Source organism: Cyanistes caeruleus, chromosome 2 (genome assembly GCF_971803275.1).
Source record: "Cyanistes caeruleus chromosome 2, bCyaCae1.hap1.1, whole genome shotgun sequence".
Taxonomy (NCBI): domain Eukaryota; kingdom Metazoa; phylum Chordata; class Aves; order Passeriformes; family Paridae; genus Cyanistes; species Cyanistes caeruleus.
The window spans coordinates 24,672,668-24,700,184 of record NC_141702.1 but is presented as its reverse complement, the minus strand read 5'-3'; the positions used below and the strand labels follow the sequence as shown (position 1 = coordinate 24,700,184).

At 37.2% G+C, this 27,517-nt stretch overlaps 2 protein-coding genes and 1 long non-coding RNA gene across 8 annotated transcripts in view; 2 read left to right on the top strand and 1 right to left on the bottom strand.

Moving 5' to 3' along the window:
- LOC111925865 (uncharacterized) overlaps positions 1-709 on the bottom strand; it is a 49,564-nt gene extending 48,855 nt beyond the window's left edge. Inside the window, exon 1 of one of the 3 annotated variants that reach the window (XR_015282846.1) lies at positions 619-709. This is a non-coding gene — a long non-coding RNA (uncharacterized LOC111925865). The remainder of the gene's footprint in view (positions 1-618) is intronic. The other 2 variants (XR_015282847.1, XR_015282848.1) reach the window with 2 other exon arrangements.
- LOC111925867 (uncharacterized) lies at positions 680-25,370 on the top strand. Of its 4 annotated transcripts, XM_086876151.1 has the most exons (6): positions 691-756; positions 13,711-13,798; positions 13,840-14,049; positions 14,358-14,441; positions 16,879-16,940; positions 21,015-25,370. In XM_086876151.1, exons 2-6 carry the CDS (start codon positions 13,754-13,756, stop codon positions 21,016-21,018), a joined length of 405 nt encoding a protein of 134 aa, XP_086732277.1. In that variant the 5' UTR covers positions 691-756; positions 13,711-13,753; the 3' UTR covers positions 21,019-25,370. The 4 variants fall into 4 exon arrangements, 1 of the variants encoding a protein (XP_086732277.1); XR_015282845.1 differs by lacking the exon at positions 21,015-25,370 and adding an exon at positions 16,005-16,249 and having other exon boundaries at positions 680-756; positions 13,711-14,049; positions 14,300-14,441; XR_015282844.1 differs by lacking the exon at positions 21,015-25,370 and having other exon boundaries at positions 680-756; positions 13,711-14,049; positions 14,300-14,441; positions 16,879-18,759.
- The window catches only part of BMP5 (bone morphogenetic protein 5), a 66,568-nt gene continuing 62,918 nt past the window's right edge, over positions 23,868-27,517 (top strand). Inside the window, exon 1 of the mRNA XM_086876149.1 lies at positions 23,868-27,517. The gene's annotated coding sequence lies outside the window, so the exon portion shown is untranslated.

Genomic DNA, 27,517 nt, shown 5'->3' with positions numbered 1-27,517 from the left:
AAGTTTATATCTCATTTTGCTCTGTAAGCTGCCTGCAAAAAACCCCAACGTTTTCTTAAATGTAGATGGCATATTTATTCATTAATGTTGTAAAATTTATGTTGATCAGTGACTTTTGCAAGATTTATTGCAGCTTGTGACCCTTAAGCTGTTTCAGTTTAAGTTGAAAGAATGACAGGTCTGTTTCTTTGAATCATAGAATCATAGATTATACTGAGTTGGAAGGGACCCATCAAGATCATGGACTCCAACTCCTGGCCCTGCACAGAACACCCAAGAGTCACCTCATGTGCCTGAGAGCATTGTCCAAGCACTTCTTGAGCTCTGTCAGGCTTGGTGCTGTGTCCACTTCCCTGGGGAGCCTGTTCCAGTGCCCAACCACCCTCTGGGTGAGGAACCTTCTCCTGATGTCCAACCTAAACCTCCCTTGGCACAATTTCAGGCCATTCCCTCAGGTCCTGTCACTGTCACCACAGAGAAGAGATCAGTGCCTGCCCCTCCTCCTCCCCTCACAAGAAGCTGTAACTGCAGTGAGGTCTCCCCTCAGTCTCCTCCAGGCTGAACAGACCAAGTGCCCCCAGACACCCCTCACATGGCTTTGTGTCATGGGGACTTTACCTTTAAGACAGCTTTGGGAGCTAAGGAAGTTGAAGCTGCTGGTGGCTGATGGGAAATGAGCGATAATTGGTCACAAGAAAAGACTCCCATCAGCCACCAGCAGCTTCAACTTCCTTAGCGCCCAAAGCTATCTTAAAGGTAAAGTCACCTCATGACACTTTGCCTCAAGGCCCTTCACCATCCTCATGGCCCTCTATTGGACACTCTAATAACCTAATGTCTTAGATAATTGGATTTCAACGCTTTGAGATTTTAATTAATAAATGCTTTCAATCATATTCTATGATATTTTTTTTAAGCCAATCTTTGGGATGCCAACTGAGAAAAATGACTGAAAGCATAGTTGATGTGAACTATTAAAATGTTTTGAAATAATCATTTCCTTACAAAATGGAGCTAAGCTTTGTGTAGCCTAAAACTCAATAGTATTTATTATTGGGACAAATTTTGGAAAACATTTACAGAGGCAGATTGGGATACATACAGGCTTGAATATTGTGTGAAGCCTACCAGGCAAAAATATTTCATAATTTACTTTTTTTTTTTCCCCAGAAGACTTTATTTGTTATTCACATATTCACAGTTGACCTGTACATTAGATGAGTTTGCCTCAACAGAGCCCTCAGTAATTAACTGAAGATTCCTTGAGGGTGTAATTAAAATGTAATTGTTGAGGCATTACCTGATCTGCTGGTTTTTTATGAACACAGAGACTGCTTGGGTAAAATTTAATACTTGACCAGGTAAACCCAGCAATGAGAGAAATCAATCAGCTGAAATTTCTCTTTTAGGTTCAGCATTATTATACTGAAAAGTAGAGATTCATTATTTCTCCACCATGTATCTCAGGAGTGTCTCTATTAAATTAATATTACTTTGATGAGATTACCTATTTATGATAGTGTTAGTTAATCTTTACTCTGAAATTTGGTCTTTGTAGTTCAGAATTAGATTATCATAAATGCATTATTTATTTGAAAAGGAAGAACACTCTGCTTCTAAGACTGCACAATGGCTTTGGCACATCCCAAATGGCATTGGATGCCTGTGTGAGGACAAGTGAATTGAATCATTTGTATTAATGAAAAAGAATGAAAATGTTTCCCATTTTTTTAGAAATATGTCTTATTTGAGAGGCTCATATAAATCACGTTTACTTTTTGACTTCTGTGTTATTCCTATGACTTCTTCTATACTCTTAACCTAAGTTCCTGGAAAATAATTAGTTTCTATCCTTCAAACACTTATCAGAAGGAAGCCTCCAACTCACAGTGCATACACAGTAGTCAGAGCCTTACTGCCTTATCTGAAGTCAGCAGAGTATGGCTATTGCTGTTTCCTAATCAGAGTTGTTTGGGGGAAGAGCTGTGGGAACTGACAGGAAGCTCATCTGGAGTCCTCGGCAATCTGCCCCAGTGTTCCTACCTATTCAATTCAGCTGATATATTTCATCCCCAGACATATTAAAGCAGTTGGAAAGACTCCAGTAGACTCCAATGGGTTTACATCACACAATTATATGACTGCTGGAGAACTGGAAATTGATAGGCTTTTACTTTAGCTGGAAATTCTTTTGGAATCAACGTAAAGTAATATGAGAGTATCTTAACAGATACTCGTCTTAGTGACATATTCTTGATTTCCCCTAAGTACTGCCATTGCTGAATATTGAGGAGTGAATGGACTTGAGGTTTAATAAAATATTTCCTTCTCACTATCTGGGCAGGGATGGAAGCTTTGCAGTGAGTAACTACAAGGGCACTCATGTAACTGCACACAAGTGCAGCTGTCTGCAGCCTTAGGCACAGGCAGTGAGGCACTCACTGAGCCCTTGAGGCACTGGAATGGTTATTTTCCCAAAATAGCTACAGTATTCAATTTCCACTAAAGGAGTTTCCTTTCTATTGACAAATTGACTGTCTGACATAGACAATTGCAGACGTAATTTTCATTACTTTGTGAAAAAATTTAAAAATTTGCTATCAGAAACAAGTCTAAGCCTTCTCTATTCCCTGAATGTCCTGTTATTATCCAGACTCCTTACCTCTCTGTAAGGAAAAGGCATGACTTAGTGACTTCTCTGTGGACAGCTGGGAGCAGCTCACAGCATTTAAATGATATGCTAGAAACAATTATCTAATCTTCATTTTCCTCAGAGTGTTCTGAGCCTTCACACTTAAACCTACTGAACTGCATTAGTGAACTATAAAAATACAAGCAAATCTTTAGGATTTTGCCATTTGTGACAAGTTTGGTTTTCTGGGCACTCTTATTGATTTATTTCCATTTACAAGGTACTTTAAGTTGGGAAGTATATAAAACACTTCTGATGCAATATTAAAAGATAAAATTGTGGTTTTGGACTATTATTGGCTAGAAATTTTGAGATTCAGAAATAAATATATTGAAGTCAGAGTCAATCCAAAAAGCAATCCCATAGGCATGCCTGTTTCCTGGCCAAGCATTGTTGTCTTCCTATACTGATGCTTTGCACACAGATTTGGGTTTCCCCAAAGGGCAATAACTTCTAATGAGACAGATTTTCATTTCTGTCTTTTATGGACTCTGTAGCCCCCTCAGGAATGCCAGGAAGATGTTTTGCTGGATAAAAGGTTAAGTCATGAACCAGCACTGACTTTGTGAAATGGTTTGGTCTGAAGTGCTCTACCATATATACTGTATAACAGGCAAAGAGTTAATAAAATTCATATCATCTGTGCTGACTATATTTAATCAGTGTTGACATTGATTCAGGCTTGTTTCTATATGGAAGTACTTCAGTTATTGCCTTTGTCTTCTATTAATTTCCTTTCCTTTTGGCCAAAAAGCGTGCTTTTTTTTTTTTCAAATGAATCATTAACTTTTTTCTAACATGATTATTTTGTTTAGCTAAATTTTGAGGCCCTCTTAATAATCTGGAAGGAAATCTTGATAAGAAACAAAACCGATCTTGAATTAGTTGTCTGAAGCCATTTTTACACTCCTTTAAAAAGACCAAGGAAATATTTGAAAGGAGTTCAAAGGGAGGGAGTAAAACATTTGGTGCAGATGTGACTTTATGGTATGTGAATGCAAATGAAGGGCAATATAAAATGTACATTTTTACTATCAAATATAAACAAATTTGTTTCTTATTATTTCTAAGGTTGTTTTTACTTCTTGTTTTATTTTGTGGTATGTATTGATTGCATGTCAGCAGCTGGGTTGACTCTGGGTTCTGAATTAGTTAGGGTTTTATTATATCACCATAAGTCTGTTGAGTGTTAAATATTCATTATAGTTCAGTACAGCTCTAATTCAGTTGCAAATATTTTGATAGGCTATGCAGTATTTATACATTATAATAGCACATAGTTTTGCAAACAGTTTCAATGCTTTTGGACCTCCTATATATTTGTCTTGGGTAAATATTTAATAAAAGCTGAGCTGGTGCTGCAGCTTTGAGGCATTAAAAAAGTCTCTCTTCTGTTGATCTGCCTATTTCCACAACTTCATGAGCTCTTTGCCAAATTTGCTTAAATTTTGGTTACCTTGAGATCAGAAGTTTGTAGGTAGGGTAGGATCAATAGTATGATATATTTCTTACTTTATTTTTCATGTTTTTTTACTGAGTATCTATACAAGAATAACACACCAGTACTGAACATTGTCTGCTGTTATATGTCCCTTATTCTCTCCTCAGCTTTTGGCAATCAATGTCTTAGGGATTTCCTGCATTAGAGGCAGCATCTGGACCATCATATTTTAATAGTCACTGGTGGACCCTTTCTCCATGAATTTGTCTAATCTCTTCTTTAACTCCATTTATGCTTTGGCCTTAGCAACATCCTGTGGCAATGAGTTCCAAAATGTAATTACGTGTTGTGTGAAAAAGTACTTCCTCTTGTTGATCCTTAAATACTTGTTATGGGCAAAGTGCACTCTCTGCTGAGTGATAACACTGTTTTCTTTACTGCACTTGGAAGCAATCACACCCTGGACAATAGGTGTTCCCAGCAGTAGGCCAGTGTGGCTGTATGTGGACATCAGTGGGAAGAGTGACAGGACACAAGAGAATTGTGTTGAGGCCCCTGGTTTATTTGACTTTGTTCTGTCATGAGACTGTACATAAGAACATTACACCCTTAAACAGTAATTGCACCGCTGGGTCATTTATTGATGATGTTTAACAAACTGGACAAGTGTTTATTGTAGGCTCTTCCTCTTCCGTACTTTGCAAATGAACTGAAATATAAACTCCAATTTACCATACATGGTAGGATGCAAGTTTCCATTGCTCTGTGTTTAACAACATACAGTTAATATATTATGCACTTAACACTTGTGTTTGCAACACAGATAATGTAGTTGTCTATCCCACATGATATACTTACTGTGTCAGGGTCATTTTTTTTTCTGGCCAAAAGCTCAGAACTAGCAACTCGATTGAGGGATGTCACTGTCCAACCAAGGCCCTGAGCAGCAGGATCAATACATTTATTTCTCACAAAGTTTTATTTGTTAGGAAATGTTTTCCCAGATAAGTCAATTTAAGTGAAATTACTAATTCTTTAGAAATTTGGCTTTTTACTTATGCAGCAAAAGAAGAGTATAGGGTACTCTAACCCAATTACACTAAAGAGACCAGTGCCTAAAATGTAGGAAAAAATTTGTGCAGCCAGATCCTCTTATTCATGTCAGAAATGTCATTGATTAGGACAAAAATACATCTGTGAGTTACTTTTGGATTATCTCAAGGTGTTTACTGTTTGAACTTGCATTTACAGGACAATCCTACATTTTTAAGAGGAAGATTCAAGAACTAATATCACTATAGATGACAGTCAGTCTTTTCACATGGGTTTTGAAGCCTAGAATGAAATTGTTACGAGACCATACCTGGTTTCACTAAAACATGCTCTTCTATTTAATTTTTCATTAACTGGAACACCTATTTAACAGGCAATATAAACAAAAAGTGGCTAAAGAAACACACTACTTGCAAAGGAAAATGAGATACTGCTTTATTCTCTGATGACAAAGACTGTAATAATATCACTAACCAGTGAAAGTGTCTTCAGCTGAAGCCATGAAAATGCAATATAATCTGCAGAATATATTTTGAGGGAGAGACATTTTGCATATTCTCTGTTGTCATATTGTAGGCATGTCCCTAAGATATCCAATAGTCTCTCTGTCTTCCCATATATGGAAAACCCTAAAAGAAGAGATCTTCAAAGAGAAACACTTAAATTCCAAAAAGAGACACTACTATAGGAAGTTATCCATTGCTCCTATTCAGAATTTCTCTTTGGAGGTGCATGTGTTTCCCTATTAGCTTGAAGCTTGGTGATTGGAGTTTCCTCCTTGCAGGTCTTACTTCAGGCAAGAGTTGTGAATGCTTCTGCAGGTGCTGAGGGAACTCAGAGTAGTGTAGAAATTAGAGGGAAATTACAGCATTCACAGGGACTGTGGGATTCAGTTAATGAGGATTTTCTCTTCCATCTAGATATTTTTCAAGCATTTGAATCTAATGATTCATGCAAACTTAGGAGGTCAGAGTGCAATAAATTCAGTCAGTACCATTTAACTTACGTTTCACATGCATTTCCAATGAAAAGTTCTTTTCTTTCAAAGAAAACTAGCAATTTTCATCTTGGCAAAATTTTCAGTAATAAAACAGTTGTTTACAGCCTGGCTGGAACAGGGGCTCTAGAACTGTGCTTACAAATCATCTTTAAATACAGTGGTTAGGATAGATGCGCTACAATTCACGGTGGGGTACAGTATAGTCTTCAAATATTTATAACTGACACTTCACAAATATCTAGTTTTTAAATAAAGTCAAGAAATCCTTGTATTAGAAAGAGCAGAGAGGGTGAAATAACACAGAGGATTTATTGGAAAATACTTGTAAGTGTTCAGGACAGGCTTAAAACATGTAGCCATATGGTCAACATATGTATACTTTAGCTGAAACCAATATGTAGTTCCCACTGTCCAGGAACATAAAATTTATCTTGTAAATGCACTTTTATGCCAGTGATTGAAAGATATTATTCTTCATATCAGTGAAACCTGGTTACTTTACTGACCAAATAAACAAGAGGAATCAGCATTTATGTTAGTGAAACTTAGACTGCATCCCATGCAGCTCAGTTTCTGAGCCCAAGTTTTTAATAACTGAGAGTGATATTTTGAGCAAGAAACAGTGAGACAAAAATACTATGTTAATTTATGGTAAAAATGGAGGAAAATGAACTGCTTTTGAAAATGTAAGGTTTTGCTTGGGAGATGGGGTTTGGATGTTTGCAATGGTTTTTTTTGCCTGTTTGGGGCTTTTTAAATTTTAAATAGTGGATATCTTTGTGCATAGCTATTCATTTCAAAGGTATGTGTTTGGTTGTTTGTTTGTTTGTTTGTTTTTTTCCCTAAGCTGTTTCTACTATAAATGTGTCCTGACTTGAAAGAGATATATCACGGCATTAACAATAGTTCCTGGTATATTACTCCTGGAATCAACTGCTTCTGAAAGGACTATGAGTTTAAATTCATAATCAATCCTGATTTGGGTTAGTCTCAAAATTACTACATTTGAAGGGTACCTGTTACTTTTGTAAAAGGTGCCTTGTCATTCTTAGCAGAAATAGCTTTATTATTCTTTTATTTGTTGCAGTTTCACATGTCCTAGAACTATAACATCTAGAAAGAACTGCTGAGATCCCACGCAGGCAGTCTGTTGCAGCATCCCTGGACTGGCTTGTACTCTGCCACAAAGTTCCTGAGGAACAAAGGGCGTGGCTGGTCAGAATGTCAGCAAGATAGCTTATAAACAATGTGGGCAACCTGGAGAGCAGAAGCCCACAGATAAGTGGGGAGTTACCCGAAAGAGGTGGTGTACGTGTCTCTATATGTACTGCTGTGGGCAGAGGTCAGCCACTGAACCACAATAAGTGACACAAAGAGCTTGTATTTCATATATGTAGACAATTTCAGACCAACTCCAAATAGCTGAATGCTTCAGTTGCTGGTAAGATTTCATTTTATTTTTATTTTTTTTTTAAAGTTTTGCTTGGGGAAAGTTTTTTTCATTGTCTGATCTTCCAAGTGAATGAAAGGTTCACTATTCTCTGCAATGGATTTAGCTATTGGATCTTTTTGTCTCTGTAGCCATGACTATTTACCCCCAGGTTATACCTGGCTCTTAGGGACTTTGGAAAAGAGGTAAATATGTACTCTTAGGTATGCAGATACTGATTACTAGTAAAACAGTTTTAGAAGAAAATTAATGTCACCTCAGATTTTTGAGAGCCTCTGAGGGTCTTTCCTGTCTAGTTCCACAGAACCCAAAGAGATGTTTTTTGCTCCTAACTTCACGCACACACCCATGATTTTAGTTTCAAAAGTGAAGACAAACAAATGTGGCTCACAACTTTCCACTGAATTCTTAAGTGGATGAAGAATTTGTGGACATACTACCCTGAGAAACCTTTCTTCGCAGAAAAGGTGTAATCTTAGGTGGTCTTGAAATATCCATAAAGCAGTGTGTACCATAGGAAGCTGAAACAGCAGTAAAGCCCATATCTATGGTATAAATTAGGAAGAAAATGAGACCTGCACTTCGTCAACGAAAGTCTGGAATGTGCTGTGAATCAGAGTAATACCTGAGACACAAGATGCTTTGAGCAGTGATCCTGTAGGGAAAAAGCAGGATTTCTGTTTTTTCCTGGAATAAGACTCTGATATGGGACAAATCTGTGGCAAGCAGGGTCATGATCTAGTTGGGTGAAGCTGACAAAAAGCCAAAGATAGGAACTTGTAATTTCAATGAAATTGGGGTGTTGAGATAAGCAGGATTAATACTGACTTCTAGATGACTAAGAGAGGGCCTTTTAAAGAGACAATCAGGGAGTTTCCCAGACATAACTGTAGAAAAACAAGATCTGATCAAGAATCTGGAGGAAAAAGCTTGGGTCTACACTGACTTTCTGATGACACATAAGTCTCTGCTACTGAGAGACCACATGAACTGTAAAGGAAAAAGTTTCTGTCTGGAGATGGTGAAACTTCAGTTGCTGGAACAAGCATTTGTTTAGAATTTTCTTCCTGGGGAATGGTGTAGTTCTCATCCCTGTGTTTGAAGACTTACTTCAGTTTTCTCCTCCACAGGAAGAACAATGATAAAAATAAGTCACTGCATGGAGATGAAGAAAGGAATTTCTGTGAGAAAGTTTTAATTGTTGTGGAGGTCTACTAAACACTTGATTTGATTTTTAGGATTACACTTCTCTTTCCAGGATTGCAAAACACATAATCATCGTGCAAAGCTCGTTTCAGTGTGGTTTAGCTGTTTGCTGTGCTACCACTGGGAAGAAAAAATACTAAGAAATACATCCTAGATTTTTCAAGATTTTTCACATGGAAGGAGATTTTTATCATATGCCTTGACCTCTTCTTCTGTTGAATATTGCAAGGCATCTTCTCTGACTTCTTAGAGATGACAAGGTTTAGTATACAGCTGAATGTACAAAGCCTGTAGACTTGCTGACATGCAGCTGAACACTAATGCTCTTTTACTACAGCATTTTGTTCTGAGTATCCCTTTTCATTAGACATTTTCATTTTAGAAATTCTCAAAAGAAAAGTGCTTAAAATACAAGAGTGCATATGAAATCTCAACTTGGAGTCACCAGAGTATATAATACTAAAAAAATTAGCCTTTAAAATAAGAAGCAGAAATTCCACTCTTTAGAAAAAAAATATATTTTCTGAGAGTTTCTGTATTTTAGAAAAAATATCTTTTCTGAGATAGTCAGGTAGAATCTGCACATCAGAGCAGATGGATCAATGTCTTCTGAGTTGGTCTAATTTCCAGGTTAAATTACGCAGTAAAAAGCAGGAATGATCTAACGATCTCCATGAGACAGTTCATTTAGCCATTCTTAAGAATACATTGCCATCTGGTGTACAAAATTTCAAATTTCTTTATCCATTTTACTATTCAAAATCCAATATCTTTGGGCAGAAGACTTCAATCATTTGATTCTAACTTTCTGAAATCAACCTTTTGACCTGAATGATCTAAAAACTATTGTACTTTCCAATGCAATTGTTTTGTAAAGTGTTTTTGGACATTTGTGAATTCACACTATGGAAATGATACATTTAAATTGCTAAGGAGATTATTTACATGGCTTTGGTTCCTTTGGTTAGCTTTGGTGGCTGAAATACCTATCTTGTTTTATCTCTAAGCTAAGAGAGGAAATCAAACATAATCCTAGAAAAATAAATTGTGTTTATATTAGTAAGACAGGCACTGTACTGAGGTGCAGCATCTTTACTGCTTGTACCTTGTGCAAAGGGAAGTTTAAAAAACAAAAAGCAGATCTTCATCCCAGACAGATTTTAGAAGATGTTTCAGCGATTTAAATGAAACAGAGGTTTGATTCCTAATTTCTAGCTTGATTAAAAATCAGATTTTGAGTAGATACTTTCATTTGGTCTCACAATAAGAAACTCTGAGTTTGTATTGGATTTTTAGTATATGTCTTCAGATCTTTCATAATCATTGACTAAGGGCCATTATGGTATTATGAAAGCTAGTAAAACTGGCTCCTCAAATATTATGTTTGTCACATAGTAGGCATCATAAACATTTTTCTGCTAAAAATATTAGCAATCAAAAAAAAAAAAAAAAAGAAGATGCTTTGCTTAAATACATACATTTTCCTGAAGTGTAAATAAAATTCTAAAGTCTCTTAAAAGCAAGCAAAAACTCACAGCTCTCTGAACCCCATTTGCATCCAGTCTGATGAGAAATGGAGCAGTCACAGAGTCACAGAATGATCTGAGTTGGAAGGGACCCACAAGGATAATTTTAGGATTGGTTCTGAATTTCCATGTAATGAATTTTTTTAATTATTCTAATGAAGTTTTCAGAAGTCACTTTTTTTTTTTTTTTTAGCAGTTGATTTCTAGTTTGGATAAATTTAATTTAAACTAGCTGAGTGACTTTCTAACAATGGCACTATACATGCTGCTCTGTGCCTCTACAGTGTCTGTCTGCTACATTGGAGTCCAGCTCTCCTTGGTCATGAAACACTGCCGTGCTAATAAACATGTTTAGTGCTAATCTTTCTTATCTTGGGTTTCTGAGGACCTCTTTTTCTCTTCTCATGGAATCTGAGGAACAAACACATGAGGTTACTGGGTCAGGCTCTAGTTCTTCTAACAATGAACTTTGATTTGTTTAATTCATCTGTCAGGATTTGTTTGGCTTTACATAATTACTTCCAGACTTATCTGTGATAACTTAATGGCTTACTTTTGTTGTGACCTTTTTGGTAAGGTTGTATATAAAAAAAATTCACTGATTGCTTAAGAGGATGTGGGCAGTACTATAAAAGACATTTGTTTGATTAAATGGTAATTAAAAAGTGAATGTAATTAAAAATACAGTTATGTCCAGCTCTTGTTCAGTCTGACTCTTGTGGAGCTTAGAGGTCAGTTTATGCTCTTGCTTTTAGTGGTTATTACTATTTATTATGTGTATGCTGGAGTAAGAACTGCATCAATAAAAAAAACTACAAAATAGTTATTGCAATCCCTTGAGAAAAAATAATTGTCTAAAGTAAACTTCTAGTGAATTGTATTTTTAAAATTCTGCCTATTATTTATCCTGAAATTATTTGCTGCAGTTAAATTGGAACTCATGGTAGAAAGCTGACCCTTAAAAAGATGGCCATTTCCAACACAGAGAAATGTTTTGGCACATGCTGCAGAAATTGAGTTGTCTTGATTTTAGTAAGTTCTCTTTTGGTATAATTAATTCTTCAAGGGAAACTAGTCCCGGCTCTGTATGAGAATATAATGATATGGTTGCACAAGTGTGGGAAGACAGAGGTTGTTTGCACTTTCTGATGTAAGAAGGAAGACTCCCTAGATCCCCATCTCACTATGACATCTTTCTCTTATCCCTGTTAAACTATGCTTTGAACCTCATTGCTGGTGAATCAGGAAAAACAAGGAGGAAAACTTAGTGCAAATTAGATTTGATTAGTTATAAATGTAAATAAGAAAAATTAAAGCTGTTTGATCAGGCAAAAGAATCAAGAAAAAACATCAGTTTTAAGATCAAGTATAGACCTTTATTTCTGCTTCATCAGAATGATTTGCAACATTATCTCTAATGCTATGATCACATTATAATTTATAAATGAGACAGCAATCTCTTTTTTTCCAATATACCCATACCAGATTAATCAAGACATAAATGGATGCATTTTATTTTCTCTCTTGACTGCCTTTTCATCTGGGACAGAAGCTAAGGGAAGCCATGAAGTCTTGATTTCTGTTTCCACACTTTTCTTCTTGGTCAATTTAAATACATTTTAAAATTCTTACCTTGTGAAGCTTTGCAACATATCAGACACAGTTACAATATTTATATTTAACAATGCTCTCAGGGAAATAGAAAATTGAAGTGACATGTTCATCTAGAAGAATTTTGCATAAATTGAAAGAACTTCCAGATCATGGAATAAACTAGTTGTTCTTATTATTTTGGGGTCTTTTATCTGTTTGTTTGTTTTGTTTGGTTATTATTTTTTTGCTTCTACTTGGTTTTCAGGGGAAAAAATGTTTGTAGCTTCTGCCTGTTATTATGTTATTTGAGAATAGTAAGTATTTGTACTTCTCTCCTAAAGATTTGTTAGCCTTGAATAGCAAGCTTGTTCAGTTCAGTTATGTTTGGATGTTTAACCAAATAAAAGTCTTAATGGATCTGAAAATAATTAAAATAACAGTATTTTTTCTACAGACTGTATGCTGAAATTTTATTCCCTTTTGTGTTTTGCTAGCAGTTTTAGCTGTAAATTCTTCTTGATCTATATCTTTAAGTAACTTTAATATTATAGTGCTGTTCCTAATCTTCTGTGCTAGTGCCAGATCTAGACCTCTCCTCATCTATATTTTTATTTCTTCTGGAGTTAAAGTCCTAATTCAGGCCAGCTGCATCAGTAGCTGATGTCTAGGTTTTTTTGCCAATGAAAAATAGCAAATAACGAAAGTGCTCACTGTAGATGTGGGAGATGGACAGTTGAATGTCTGCTCTAAATCAAGCATGAGCTGTGCCATCTGTAACAGGTATTCACACGCCAGATGAATCTCCCAAATATTTCTGTGCTGACCTTTGGCTCTTAGTATGCTGTGAACAAGTCCATAGCTTTAAGGTCCACTTACAGATTGGGTGTTTTCTATAACATAACATCTGTAAGTGACAGTAATTGCAAATTGCTTGAGAAAATTTCCTTGTGGAAAGCATACCTATCAGTATGATTTTGAGAGGACAGCAGCTTTGGGATATAAGCTAGTGCAGCTTTGGCTGTCCCTTCCTTTTTCTCCCAGTCCTGTTTTCTGATAGAAGAAATATGTGACGTGAAGTTCAGATGTCAATATAGAACAGTTTGCTTCATCTCTTCTTTCCCATTGGCATGCAGGGCAGCTGGGTCATCCCCATCTGAATGTTTGATGTGTCTGGTGTGCCTCCACTGAATCTGCTTGCCCCCATCTGTACATGGGCACTTGAAACAGAATTGTTCCTGTAGAGCTGTAGAGCTGTGGAGCACACAGGAACTTACAGACTTAAATTCAGAACAGGGATCTTCAGGTGTTTTTCTTGCCCCTGTTTCAGAATTAGAGAATTGACAAGATGGCCACAGAGAAGAGATCTGGATTCTGCTGTCATACCTGAGGCAGGGATGTTTTATCACCCACAAAAAAAGTAGTTCAGCCAGTACATTTGATTTTTTTGTAGCTCTTTCCTACATTTGTTTGCACGATTTAGAGTAAATGCCTGGACCATTGTGTTTCTTAAAACACAATGATTTCTTGAGCCAGACAGGAACAGTAAACAGATATTTCCCTGATGCTTTTAGTTACTAGTTCCCCGTGGAGGAAAAACAAATAATGCAACCTTCACATGTATGGTTAGCTTTATGCTAGGATTAATTTTATTTTTACTGCAAAAACCTTCCCACACAGTATATATTATTTCCTTTACTGCTACTTCCAGTATTATAAAAGACAGTGAATTACAGTCTAGATTGGTATTAGCTCCTCCAGACACCAAGACTGCCAGCGAGAGCAGCAGAGTTCCATGAGGGGAGGCCGGGGCTGCCCCAGCCAGACACAGCCGGTTCCAGCCGGACACAGCCGGTTCCTGTCGGACACAGCCGGTTCCAGCCGGACACAGCCGGTTCCAGCCAGACACAGCCGGTTCCAGCCGGACACAGCCGGTTCCAACCAGACACAGCCGGTTCCAGCCGGACACAGCCGGTTCCAGCCAGACACAGCCGGTTCCAACCGGACACAGCCGGTTCCAGCCAGACACAGCCGGTTCCAGCCGGACACAGCCGGTTCCAGCCGGATCCAACTGCCCGCCACAGGGTGCAGGTGAGCCATGGCCAGGGCGGGATCCCTGCAGGGAAAGGTACTCAAGAAGGGAGAAAACACTGTGGGACATCCAGGGGAGCCGGGAGATGGGGAGAGAGGCAGAGGAGGGAGCAAGGAAAGGACAACAGAGGGAACACACGGTCAGATTAGGGGGTACACTATGGCAGAACAGACACACCCCAGGGGCACTCCAGCCTATGGAGGGGACATGCCAAAGCACGGGAAAACTGAAAGAAGGATGTATTGGCAGAGAGGGACCGCTGTGAACTGACCCCCGTGCCCTGTGCCATCCATCACCTCCTCTAAAGGCACTGAATGGACCTGAGGCAAGAACATGGAGACAGAAAGGACTAGAAGGAAGAAGTGACAGGGGACCAGCTGTGGGAGGAGAGGTACCTGAAGAGGAGCTGAGACTGGGGGAGCATGATGGGTGTTTTTTTCTCTTTTTGTATTTTTGCCTTTTCCCCATGTTTTCTGGACCAGTTATTAAATAGTTATTTTAATTGACATTAAATTCCCCACATTGAATCTGTTTTGCCCATGACAGTGCTTGGCAATCAGTCTCCCTGTCTTCATCTCAATCCATGAGATGGCTTTCTCACTCCAGTTTGTCCTATTCTGTCCCTGGTCCTGCTGGCCTGGGGGAATAAGCATGGAAGTGTGTGTGAGGGTTGGGGCCAGCCTGCCATACAAACGTTTTTCTAATGGCTGTTGCTGTGACACCAGGCAGGATCTCTTACACCTTCATCCTGTGGGTGTGGCCTTGTGAACAGAATTTGGCCCAGTTCTGGTGCCACTGAGAAGTAACACCTCTCAGTGTCCAGGGAAGAAATAACACCTCTCTGGTCAGTGGCACAATGAGGATAAAATCTCTGGTTTGGATAGACATGAACTGTGATTCTTCAGAATCACATCACAATCAGAGCAACCCCTTCTTTGCTGAATTCAGGGCTCCTAAATCTGGCATTGGCCCTTCTCTGTGGACAGTCTTTAATGACTGCAGGTGTAATTTCCTTTATTTCTTCACTGTGGTAATGTGGAGGGATGTTGCAGGAGGTCTATTGGGTTCCTGTCACTTTTCTCCAGTGAAAGTGCCCAATACAGCTTTCCAGGCTACATTTTAAGGTCAGGATGGTGACTGTGAATGTAAATACAAGAATATATTGCCTGTTAGGACTGACAGCTCTGATTTGTGTATCTGAGATATTAAATCCCTTGAAAGGGATCTACAACTACCTGAAAGGAGGTTGTAGCTATGTGGGGGTCAACCTTTTCTCCTATAGAACCAGTGATAGACAGTCTTAGACTGTGCCATGGTCTAGTTGACAAGGTGGTGTTCAGTCATAGGTTGGACTCAATGATCTCAGAAGTCTTTTCCAACCTAATTGATTTTGTGATTCTGTGAAGACCAGCTAAGAGGAAAACTAATTCTTAACTATGCTACAACCTGACTTTGTTTGGACTGAAGGTTGTAAAACTCTCAGCTCATTATATACTGGAGTAATTATATTTTTAGGTTGAATTTACTGTATGTAATCGTCTACAAGAAACTGGGATGGTTTTTGAAATGGTTTTACTGCTATTTGGAAGAGGTTCTAACCAGCATATAGGTACACTATCTTTTAATCCTTTGAATTTTGACAGCAAACCATCTCAGGCTTTTAGTTGAAGCTATAATTTGGATTCCTCGTTCAGATTTCCTGATATTGTGATGCTTTGGTTCTTGGTACATACTTGATATAACTTTAATTATGCTCTGAAGTGCTTCAAGTGACAAAGCTGTGAATATAAACCCATCCATGGTTTGAATTTTGCATTTACAGAATCCACTATTAATGACAAATTTTCTGGGTAAGTACTTATCTCAAAGAAGATTTCCAAAGTGAGCCTGTTTTTGTGCTAAAGGTACTTGCTTTTCCAGTCAGTGTGAGTATACGTATCTGTGGTTTTTCCAGAGGCAGGGAAGCAGCGAGCCTGAAGGCAGCCTGTGAGGCGCTTTTCCCACTAGATGGCAGAAGATACTTTGGACCAGAATATTTAGCAATTTGAACAACATACGGAATTACTGGACTGGTATACTATGTTTTGGCCACAAGTACAGAGATTTTATTTACTACAAGTTTATCTGGTCATACGTTGTCCAGATTCTTTCGAGTATGCAGCCCCACTCTTTCCCTCTACAAATAAAGCAAGTAAATTAGTAAGTAAAAAAGTAAATTAGTGCATTTAAATTGCAAGGGTTTGATTGCAAAAATTACTTGCTGCTTACGTGGCATTGAAATCAGAAATGCTTATAGAAATTTCTGTATAAAAAATCTAATTAAACCAAGGTTCAAAAGTGCAATGAAACTGATGCAAATACTATTGTGTAAAATGTTCCCATTATAATATGTATCATGTTTTGAGACTGTATATATAATATAATATTTGTATTTAAGTGCTTTGTTTTGGGTAACATATTGAGTTGATAAATTTTTTACTTTGTTATAGTTTTCACTAACATTTACATGGATATTCAGTTTAATGTTCTTTAGGTACAGCACCGTGACAAGACTATAATTCTTGTTTTGCCAGCTCCTCCTAGAGCATTTGCAGCTCCAGCAGCAGGAATCTTCATGGAATAATGCAGCAAATGTGCACTGCACATATACATAGATACAGAAATCTCCCTCTCTCTCATACACATGCATTTATGTAAATATGGATCTGTGCTTTGACTTATTTTTTCCATTAGTCTTTCTCTAAGCATCAGACTAACTCCACAGCTGATAATGCAATTGTTTACTGTGAATGCTTTTCATACAAATTTGGCTTCAATATCATCTGCAGGCTGGAAATACTGAAGAACCCAGCTACCTCAGGCTGAAGGTGATAGAATGTATTCTGAAAAGGTCAGTGGAAAGCAAAAGGGTATAAAAGACCTTAATGCCAGCTAAACTTTTTTTTATTGTTTTATATCCATGGAACAGATGAACTTCTGAGTGTCAGTAGAAAGTTTCCAAGCATAAAAATACTTGGACCTCAGTTTGCTTTAATTAACTGTTAGTTAACTTCCCCTTGTGACTTAAAAAAATGTCCTAGATATTATGTAAATTATTTATTATTGAATTAGTTGAATCACCCATGGTTTTAATATTGCCAGTTTAAACCCACATTTTTTACCCCATTATTATTTTCTGAACTGTAAGACTTTTTTCAGGGTACTATTTTATATACTGGCTGTGCCTCAGGATGAAATTTTATTTTTGGCTGAGAAGGCTCAGGAAAATAGATTATTTGTTCTGTGTTTTTTAAAAATAAAATCTGGGATCTGTTTTTTGAATGAGTCTTGCTGTCTGGTGCTCTTGAATAAGGGGTTTGAAATTCTAGTGAGGAGGAGCTGGTAAGGAAAGGCATTTTGGAATCAGAATGTGACCTTTGCTACTCGCAGGAGTCTGTCACAGGCCTTTGCAAAACCTTTCTTGCACATACCATATAATGCATGGTTTTTCTGGGTGAATGTGTTCAGGAAACACATTTGCACATCCCAGGTCCGCCAGGAAGGGCACACAGCACCCCCACAGCATGAGTGAACACTCTGCCCTCTGACCATGGGACCGTGGCCAGAGACAGGAAAGGATCAGGCTGGATTCATCACTCCCCATTTCATGCATCTCTGTCAGCCACTGCGTGCTGCTCCCTGCACAGGCTTTCTTAGGCACAATACATGTTCTGTCTTTTAAAGTCTGCTGCCAGTGGGTGGGGTAACCCAGCTCAGATGTATATATTTCTAATCTGGATGAATCTGATCTAATGACTCCAGTGAGAGAACTGGATATGCAGTACTGCAGAAGGAAAATTGGGCTGACTGAGCATGAAAGAATGCATGTTCTCAGCATAAATTCGTTTTCAGGTACAATGTTTTGCTTGACAAAGGACAAAATATCTAAGGAAGGCACCTCAATATTTTTGGCACCAGGCAAAAAGATAGTGATACACTGCTGGAATTTAACTATGCTGTTTTCTCTCTAGCTTATTTTGAGTCTTAGAAGGAGACTGTGTTCTTGCAAGAACTGTCTCACATACAATGTTAGTACCCTCACACTACCCTGAAAATTCTAAATTCTTGGATTGCATATGAAATAGCAAAACACAAATTATTTTTTGAAGGATACTCTTCCTTCTATTGTGTAGTTTGAGGATGTCCATTGTATTACTTTTAACTACTGAAATGATATGCTGATAAAGCAAATTATTTTGTAAGTTGTTGGAATTTACCCTTTATTTTGGATTTTGGTTTTATGCTGTTTTTTCTTAATCCTTTCATCAGGGAGAAAACATAAGTGTTAAACTTGTTTCCCTTAAGTCTCTTGTAGAAACATTGTGATGTCAATTGTATTTCTTAAGTGAGCTCAACATTGCTTTCTCTGCTACCACTTTCAGCTACTATTTCACAAATCATGCATCTCAAGAAACAATTATTGCATAAATATCTTAACAACACTGTGTAGAAGTCAGCCTAACCACAGCATCTCATAGAGACCAGTTAGGCTAAATAAACGTATTTTATTCCTGGAAGAAGATTCTCTGGACAATGTAAGGCTATTTCTCTCTACATTGCTTAAGGGGGCTATTTCAGTGAGGTCTGTCACACAGAATGGCATCCATGTCAAGAAATATTCTTTGTGTATGAGAAGCTGTTTTAATATATATAAATAATTTTGTTGAAAATATTGCCTAGGTGTTGGTTTTGTTTTTTCCTAGTTTTCTATTTGTAAACATAAAACAGAAGGCATATGTTCATCAAAGGGAAATTCCTTCTGTGAAACAACATTTCCAACTGATCAGGTATCCATTACAGTTCTGGGCAGATTAGCAGACAGTAATACTAATTTGGGGTTGTGGTTCTAAGTAGATTTTAATGCTCTTGCTGATATCATATAAATATTCCAAGAATACTTACATTTAAAACCAGTTAAAAAATCAAGTATGTGGCTTGGGGGTATATTTGTGTCTATATTCCCTTTGTTGTAGCTGTAAAAGATAACACAGCACTACTTTAAATATATGTTTCCTGTTGCCCATAAAAATCTTGGCTCTTAGTTTGCTTTCATGTTAGCAGAAGAGATTAGTTCCAAACAACATTAAGAATCAAAGAAACTCAGCAAATTGAGGTGCCTTGAAATATCTGTCAAATAAAACCAATATAATGGGTTGTTTGGTCTTGATAGTGAAACAAAACAACACAAAACAAAACAACATCCCATGTCTGCTAAAATTTCAGTACAGTGCGGGAATGGAGGTCAGAGCTTCCTCAATATGAAAAGGAATCCTGTTACGGGGATAAGTAATCAACCACCTGGGAGAATATAAAACTAAAATGAGAGGTGTCCACGGAGACACAGCAGTGCTGCCAAGTTAGAGATTTAAATCCAAATAAAATATTACAGTAGTCTCAGGTGATAGCATCCATAGAAGTTTGGACCTCATTAGGGGAATTGAAAAGCTTAGAGCTGTTTCCAGTAATAACACTCAATTTAGTTGGTTAAATTAAAGCCAAACTAATCTCCTTTCCATGAAGTGTTTGAACAAGTTGTAGAAAACTCCCCCATCAGTTTTCTTGTAGGAGAAAGAAATCTCATATAAATAGTGCTGCAAGACTGAAAAACTCTTTGCAGCAACCTGGCAATTCCCATTTACACTTTGGTGTGGTCCTATCTCTTCATCTGTTAAACAAATCTAGAGACCTTGTTGTTTCATCCTTCATCAGGTCTCATAAAATGAAGCTTCTGGGGAGTGTTGGGGTTCACAAGTGTTAGCTTCCATAAAGAAAGTGGTGAGTTCATGATTTCAACAGAAGCTGGTGGAATTTGGTTTGAAGGAACCGAAATAGAGTTTTCCTATTCATGTGGCATTCCCTGTGTTTTTTTCATTTAGACCTCAACTGCTTATAAAGATTCTTAGTAAACATTTAACTAGCCAGAGTAAAAGTGAAGAGATGGCTTTAAAGGAACTGTTGAAGTAAGGAACAGAACATGTTTGATACATTAGAAATCAGAATTAAACTGAAAACTCAAGCAAACTAAGGAAAAGCTATCTATCTTCATAATTCAAGATACAGCAATTACAGAAAATGACTATGTACATACAGTGTATGTGAATGTCCTTTGGCAAAGCCTTTTCTATGAGCCAAACTGACGACATGATAGTAAAATTACAAATTTAAAATTTGTATTGGTGATTACACTTAGTCATTTTTGGTCTACCGCACCTTTAACAGTACTAGTGCCTCTTATCTTTTGCATTTTTCCATTTTTCCATGACACTTCTGAATCAAGTGTCAGTGGTACAGCAAATTTGTTTTTTACCACTTCCCTTGGCATTTTTGAATATATATACAGCCAGACTGAATAAGTTGTCTGTGTCTAGATTTACCAGATATTTAACTAAAATTGGGGAACTACAGCAAATGCTGTAGTGATATCATCAGGATAATTAGCTGTGGACATCATGACAAAATTACCTTGTTTTGTACACAGATTATTAGTAAGTGCTTATAATGAAGTCTTTAAACACATTACGTCTGTTGCCATTTTTTTTTACTTACTGTGTTCTTAAACTTATCCTGGATCCAATAAAGTGCTTAAGAGGAATTTGCCTCAGTGAATTTTAGCATGTGTTTAAAAGTTAGCATATGCTGGACAGCTTTGTTGAACTGGACATCTTGGTTGTATCCTATGATTTATCATGCTTTTATTATGCTAAGTTTCTCATGCTTGTCACCTTTTCTTTCACAGCTTAGGTAATTTCTTACTTTAAAAATTCACTTTCCTTTTGATAAGTTGTGAAGAATGTCACTTTTCAAAGCAAAAGGTTTCCTATGGAAGCTGCGTACAGCAGGGATGAGAAATAAAATATGAGAAAATCAATGAGATCTGTTGGGTCAACTGCACTGAAATCAAGAAACTGCTTTCCTATCTTCTTAGATAAGGAAACTCTTGATCCTTCAGTGTGCTGCCATCATTGTATCAAAAACTTCAGTGTGGTCCATTCAAAGCTTTTTATATGGCTTTGAGAAGATGCTGAATGTCTTCAGGGATGAGCTTAGAGTAACAGGAGCCTACAGAAAGGAAGACATTGCACCACAAATGGATCCAGACACCCACGGTATTCTTCTTGAGCAAGTTATGGTTACTTTTCATAGGAGAAATAAAAGATTGCATTGAATGGGTGCTTGACACTGACCTATTCAAGTCACTATTGCTCTGCATCTGTCTACAGTTTAGGTAGACTATGCTGATGATGAAGGAAAAGCTGTTGCCTTTAACTTGCAAAACTTCAGCTTGACATCAATATTGCAGGTATGGTCATGCAGCCACTGGATATACCAGTGATTTCTGAAAAAACCCTGAGTTTCTGCTTCAGTCACAAATGGGAAAAGAATGTGGGAATGTGCTGGATGGGTTGGACTTAGCAGCCTGGGGTGTGAAAGGAGCAGAAGGGCTCATTCCCAGGCCATGAATATTTCTTTGCTGGCTGACCCAGGCAGAGCATGACAAGGGTACTGTTAGTAATACCCAAGTCTTTTTAGACCCACATGTGTCCAAAATGCCTTAATAACTTGAACAGCTATAGAGAATAAATTAATTAGCAGCCTCATTTAAAAAATAAAATAGTGAAGAACAATGCTAAAAAGTTCAAAGGGTAAGCTGATATTCCATTGAAATATACCCTAATTTTTGCAACAGTTGAGGCCATTTATGATCTTCAAAATAGCTTGTGTTAATCTCAGTTAACACAATATAGCCTTAAAGACACAATGATGCTGTGTTTTTGATTCAGTAGGGTGTTGTTTGGCCACAAAAAAATTCCATTACTTTTTCAATTTCCCTTATTAAAGTCTCTTTTTGCCCTTTACTAAGGCTGCTGGTACACAAATTGAGGTACCATGAGGTAATAAAATAAATTTCTTTCTAGGAAACAATTGATTCAAAGGCTTCTTAAAGACTCAGTCTAGATAAAAATTACTAAAATTAAACTGTGCTTACATAAAAGCTACCCTGAAAAAAAGCCCAAGATAGCCTGGATATCTCTCTTGTTCAGACAAAATTCAATGGAATCTGTGTTTTTGTATGGAATGCACACTTGGACCCCAAATAATCACAAAATTATAACGTGATTTCATTTTATTCCTGAAATTGCTAGTCAAAGGAATAGATTATATGTATGAATCATGTGCCTATGGAATACGGTGCATTGTGAAACTAACTTCTCATTTATGCTCTATTCCTATTGTATATAGAGTCTAGAATGTTTTGGATTTTTTTTTAATAACCGTGTATAGCTCTCTTAAACTGTGTGAGTCTCTTTGGAATATAAGCCTGTTTATTTTATTGTGCTCTGTTTAGTTATTCTAAAAAAGAGTTACAGACACATAATTGTAGCCATCTGTTGTGTTTTAAGTCCAATCTAGCCCAAAAGTCAAAAAAGTCATGGCAACAACTTATAAAAACAAAGGCAATAATATGAACTCACTATGGTTACTGGTGAACCTTTATTTCTCCTTTCAAATGAAGTAAGTTTCCTGAGAGAATTATTTTAATGTTTGATTTATTTCTTTATTAAATATGCCCACAGTATGACTGGTTTCCCTATCAAGATTGTCATATAGCTGTCTCCTTTATTGTAAATCTGTCTTTCTCCAAAAACATGAGTTCTCTTACGATAAAAAATTAAGCTCTGAGTGAAACCCCAGTGCTTGTCATATATTACTTGAGCATAAACCAGCAAGCAGGATTAAGATTGATTAAGAAAATTTATTAGTAGCAATGAATAATATTTATCATATAATATATTTAACCCATACTCTGATAGATTTAAAATTCATTATTTATACATTTTAGATATTTGATGTATTAGGTTTAATAATTCACTGAGATATTTATTAAATAGTTTCTGCAATTAACTTTATCAAAATGTCAGCGACTTTTATGAGACATTGTTAATTTTCAGGATTATTCTGTCTTCTAGCCATGGAGTTTGTAAGTGTATCACAGTTATTTCAGCTAGGAGTGATGCATTGGTACTTGCACAGTGAACAGTAAATGGCACACGTGTGATGAAAATGACTTGTACCTGTATTGGATAGGTCAGATAGATGTTTTTTGCTACTGCAGATTGTTGACATGGTATATTCCATCAATTCTGTTTTCTCTATATGTATGGAAAAATCCCATGATAGATATATCCACGTACAACTATCGTTACTGAATAATGCACACACCTGGCTCCTGTTAAAGAGAAAGGCTGGAGTGTTTGGGGGCCAGTGCTATCCTTTAAGGAGAACTACACACTACAGAATCCTAGTGGCTTGTAATTTCTTGAGAAGGATGAAGATGGCTGAGGAATGAAATGCATCCTGGCTAGACCCATTCCTCTCTTTTGACTGTGAAGAGCCTACCTTCATGTTTGCTATTAGGCAGGAGGGGTAAAAAGTCCCAGCCACCGCAAGAGAGATGGTGGCCCAATGACAAATGGCTGGCTGTCCTACAAAGGTCCCTAATAGTCACCAACTGGGAACTAGGTTGTTTCTGTCAAACCAAAGTGGGCACTGGAACAGTGAAGCTAAGATGAAAAATTACAGAGATCAGTTTCCAATTGTTCAAGCCATTTTATGGGAAATAAATTAAATAATGGACATTTTGGGGATTATTTTATTTGGGAAGTAATAATCTAAATAAAATGAGAGGCAGTTTACAATGCTGTAGATTGGAGGTGAAATAAGTGTAAATGAAAGTGTCTGTGCAAACTCCACTCACAAGCATAAATGTAATGTAAAAGTGAACTGTTATTTTTTCACTTCTCATTCATTGAGTTAATTGTGTGTGGATATCTGTGCTTTTACACTTGATTCTTTAGTTAAATATGCTTAATGAGCATGGAAATGAACCACTCCCATTGGTGTTAGCTTCATACTACCATTAAAAGGGATGGTGGAGACCTACTATTTTTTTTTTTTCAAAGGTGTACATTAATATTAGTTTGTAACCTAAAGATGGCATATTTGCAGCATGATGGTAACCATAAAGCTTTGGTCCATAACATGAATTCTGTTTTTTGTATTTCCTTAAAAACTTACACTGAACAATTTCTGTGTGTTTCCTTGAACTACAGAGAAGAAATTTCTATAAAATATAATCTCTTCAGGAGCTTTTTTTTGCTGTCCTGCTTTTGATTTTGACAGACTTTTGGTTCTCTCCTATTCTATGGATTTTCCCATCCATTTTATCCATTTTCCATTTTATCATTAACTCTTTTTTGTGTATGCATTTGTTCATCCATAACTGTCTTTTAAGTTCTAATGACCAAAGTTTTCTGGTTTGATGCATTCCTCTTATTACCTTTTATCAAATAACACAGTAATTTAAAGTAATATTTTCTGTCATCCATACAAGGAATTAATTTCTTTACTATTTTATTGTACAAATATTTCTCTGAGTATTATTTCTTTATAAATAATCAATGGGTAAAAGTAGGGCATGCCCAAGGCTGAGAAAGTGGAAGGTGGCTGTGGAAAAGAAGCTGTGCCAGGCTGGAATCTGATCAGCAGCACTATTGGTAGCCTCTCTCAGGCATCACCCTCAGACAGCTGGGGCTACCTGCAACAGGTCCTGATTTTATGGATTTTGTGTCATCTATAGCAGGTAAGAGGAATAATTTTATGAAAAGCAAAGACCTTAGGACATTTCCAGTATTCATCCCAGGAAACTGAAATGCTGCTGACACCAACCTAAATGCAAGTGGAATGGCTTGGGATGGCTTAAAAAAATGTTATTTCTTTAAAAATTAGTACTCCTGAAGACTAGAGGCTTAAGTTTCTAATCAGAGATCTCATCTGTTAAGCAGGTGGCTGTACAAAACCATTTGAAAAGTATTAGTAGGATTAAAATATTGCAGTTGTGTGTTGCGGTGCTTGGAATGTCAGTTTGCTCTAAACCACTCTCCCCCATTTCATCTCTTTCAGTCTCTGGTTAATATTAATCCGAGCAAATAGTGCAAACATTCTGGGTGTGATGGAACAAGGCATAAAAGCGTGTTCATAATTTGAAGTATTTGAGTTATCCTTTCAACTGATAAGCAAATGATTGAGTGCTCTGCTGGAAGGGGGCCAGAGTACATTTTGCTGCTGATTAGAATGAGTTTGCACATGTGCTGTAGCGCACACCTTTATATCCAACTGCACCCCCGCGAAGGATGGGGTTGCTACATTGTGGGCAGGACTGTCAATGCGTTACAGAGCCAGACAGCTACCCTTCAGTACTGCACAAAAACAAACAAACAAACCAACAAAAGGTAAGACTCCTGTTCTGTGAGTGAATAAAGAAAACAGGCCCATTTCCACTGTTAAAATGAAGGGAAAATCTCTCACTGACTTAATTGGGTGCACTGCCTGACTAAAGGCTGCATGATTTGGCCGACATTTCCAATCATACCAATGCTATGACAGAAGTTGCCAGAACAATTCCAGCTGAGAAGGAGTCATGCTCCACACTGCATTCAGAGAACAAATGGAAGATGACTGCAGAACCTGAAAATGAATTCACAACTGCTAATAATAGCACATAATCCTGTTGTTCAACTCCTGTTGAGCTCTGAGATTAATGACCCTTATATTTACACATGAGGTTTCCTGTCAGGTGAACAAAATTAAGCTTTTGCTCTTAGCTCTTGTTTATTTTGTATAGAAAACACTGTTTTGACAAATCCTGTAAAAATAGCATTATATTTCCAATAAAAAATCCTTAATCTTCTATTTTTTTAAAATGTTTATTCCTGTTTTTGATATCTGGAGGCAGAGATTAGGTTCATTAGTTTCCTATTTGTGTATCATTCTTGGGAGACTGATACCTGGTGATAATTCTGGTTTTGTAGCAATGACTCCTAATAGATTTTTTAACTATCTCCTTCTTGAGTAGCCTAAATCTTGACGATAACTCGGGTTCATATTGCAAGATGCTTCAAGAGAAAAATCTGTTGATGTTCATGAACTTCTTCATGTAGCTGTCTTCCTCTTGACCACGGAAAAGACAATTATACACTATTTGCTTTTTCTAATGCACCTCTTTTTCTGTAAGTTTGGTTTCTGAAATACATGCTTTTTTTCAAATTTTTTTTGGTTGCTTTTAAAAGGGTGTATTAGCTTCCCTTGTATGCCACAAAATAAAGTGCTGCAGTCAAATACATACTCCTAGGAGATGGTTTCCACTTGTTTTTGCTTTCACCTTTGTAGGCATCCTTTTCTGGGAATTAGAAAAAGTTTCCCTATAAAACATGTGGAATTGATAAACATGATATCAAGGCAATCAGTCTAGTCAGTTTGGATAAAGGAGTCAGATCATGGGGCTGAGTTAAAAAAAAACAGACCTTTTTCATTGTCACATGCAGTCTGTCTATTGGTCCCTCTCATTTCCTGCATGATGAAATATTGCTTGAGCTGTGTTTGGAGAATCAGATGAAAAGGTCTTTTAACATATGACCAAGCAGAGAAAAAATTATGGAACTGAACCTACATTATCACATTATCTATGATCACTTACTGCAATAATACTTCATTAGCAGTCCTCAAATATACTGTCTTTTCTGAAGTCCTGTGATCATACCCACCCTGATTCCCTGCTCTCAGCTCCATAACACTGCTTGGAAGATGCTGGAGGCCTCTATTGCTGAGCTTCCCTGGACAAGGTTGCTCCTTCCCTTGCGTAGTATCAGCTGAACTGGATCTTGCTTGACATCTCACCTTGCAGCCTTCCCTCTTTCTCTTGATTAAAGCAGGGTGCATGTCAGAAAATGATCCACCAGTGCACCAAATAGACTTTCTTTTTCCTTGGAACCTCACTGGACCTTGGCTAGCTGTGGGCTTTCTAGGCTCAAACTCCAGCCTTTCCAGTCATCCCACAGATTTTCACTTGCTCATCAGTTCATTTGACTGAACATTATCACTGAAACATATTTTACAGCTTTTATCCCCTCACACAATTAAAATCAATGTCTCCTAATAAATAGCTGGTGAGGAGGGATTTTTAAGATATTTGATTTCTCAAATATAAATGTTTGAGAAAGGCCTGTGTTATAATTTCTGTGTACTTTTTATGAATTTTCTTGCTGTCCATTTCTTCCTTCACTTTGGATTTGTTCTCCAAGGACACAAAATATAAATAAAAACTTTTTTTCAATTTTTAGTCTGGCCATAATTTTAAGTCTTTGATAATGTGATGCTGATAAGTGCTTCAGGATCCAAAAGAAAATCATAAGACTTTTTTTCCTCTTTTCTAGATATTTTTTTTTCCTCCCATAACATGTAGTGGCAGATTACATCCTATGCTCTTTTTCCTGTGCTCCACTTGGAAGATCTGAAAGCAGCAAAGTCTTGTTGAAGGTCCTCTTGGCAGGAGGCAAACTTCTGTAGGAGGAAGCAGAGAGAGATCTGCTG

Excerpts from the sequence above, each read along its gene's own strand:
- LOC111925867 (XM_086876151.1), top strand. The coding sequence starts at position 13,754 with ATGAGGGGAGGCCGGGGCTGCCCCAGCCAGACACAGCCGGTTCCA. Across the intron at positions 13,799-13,839 it reads GCCAGACACAGCCGGTTCCA|CCGGACACAGCCGGTTCCAG; the intron begins GCCGGACACAGC and ends AGCCGGTTCCAG. Across the intron at positions 14,050-14,357 it reads CTGCCCGCCACAGGGTGCAG|GCACTGAATGGACCTGAGGC; the intron begins GTGAGCCATGGC and ends CCTCCTCTAAAG.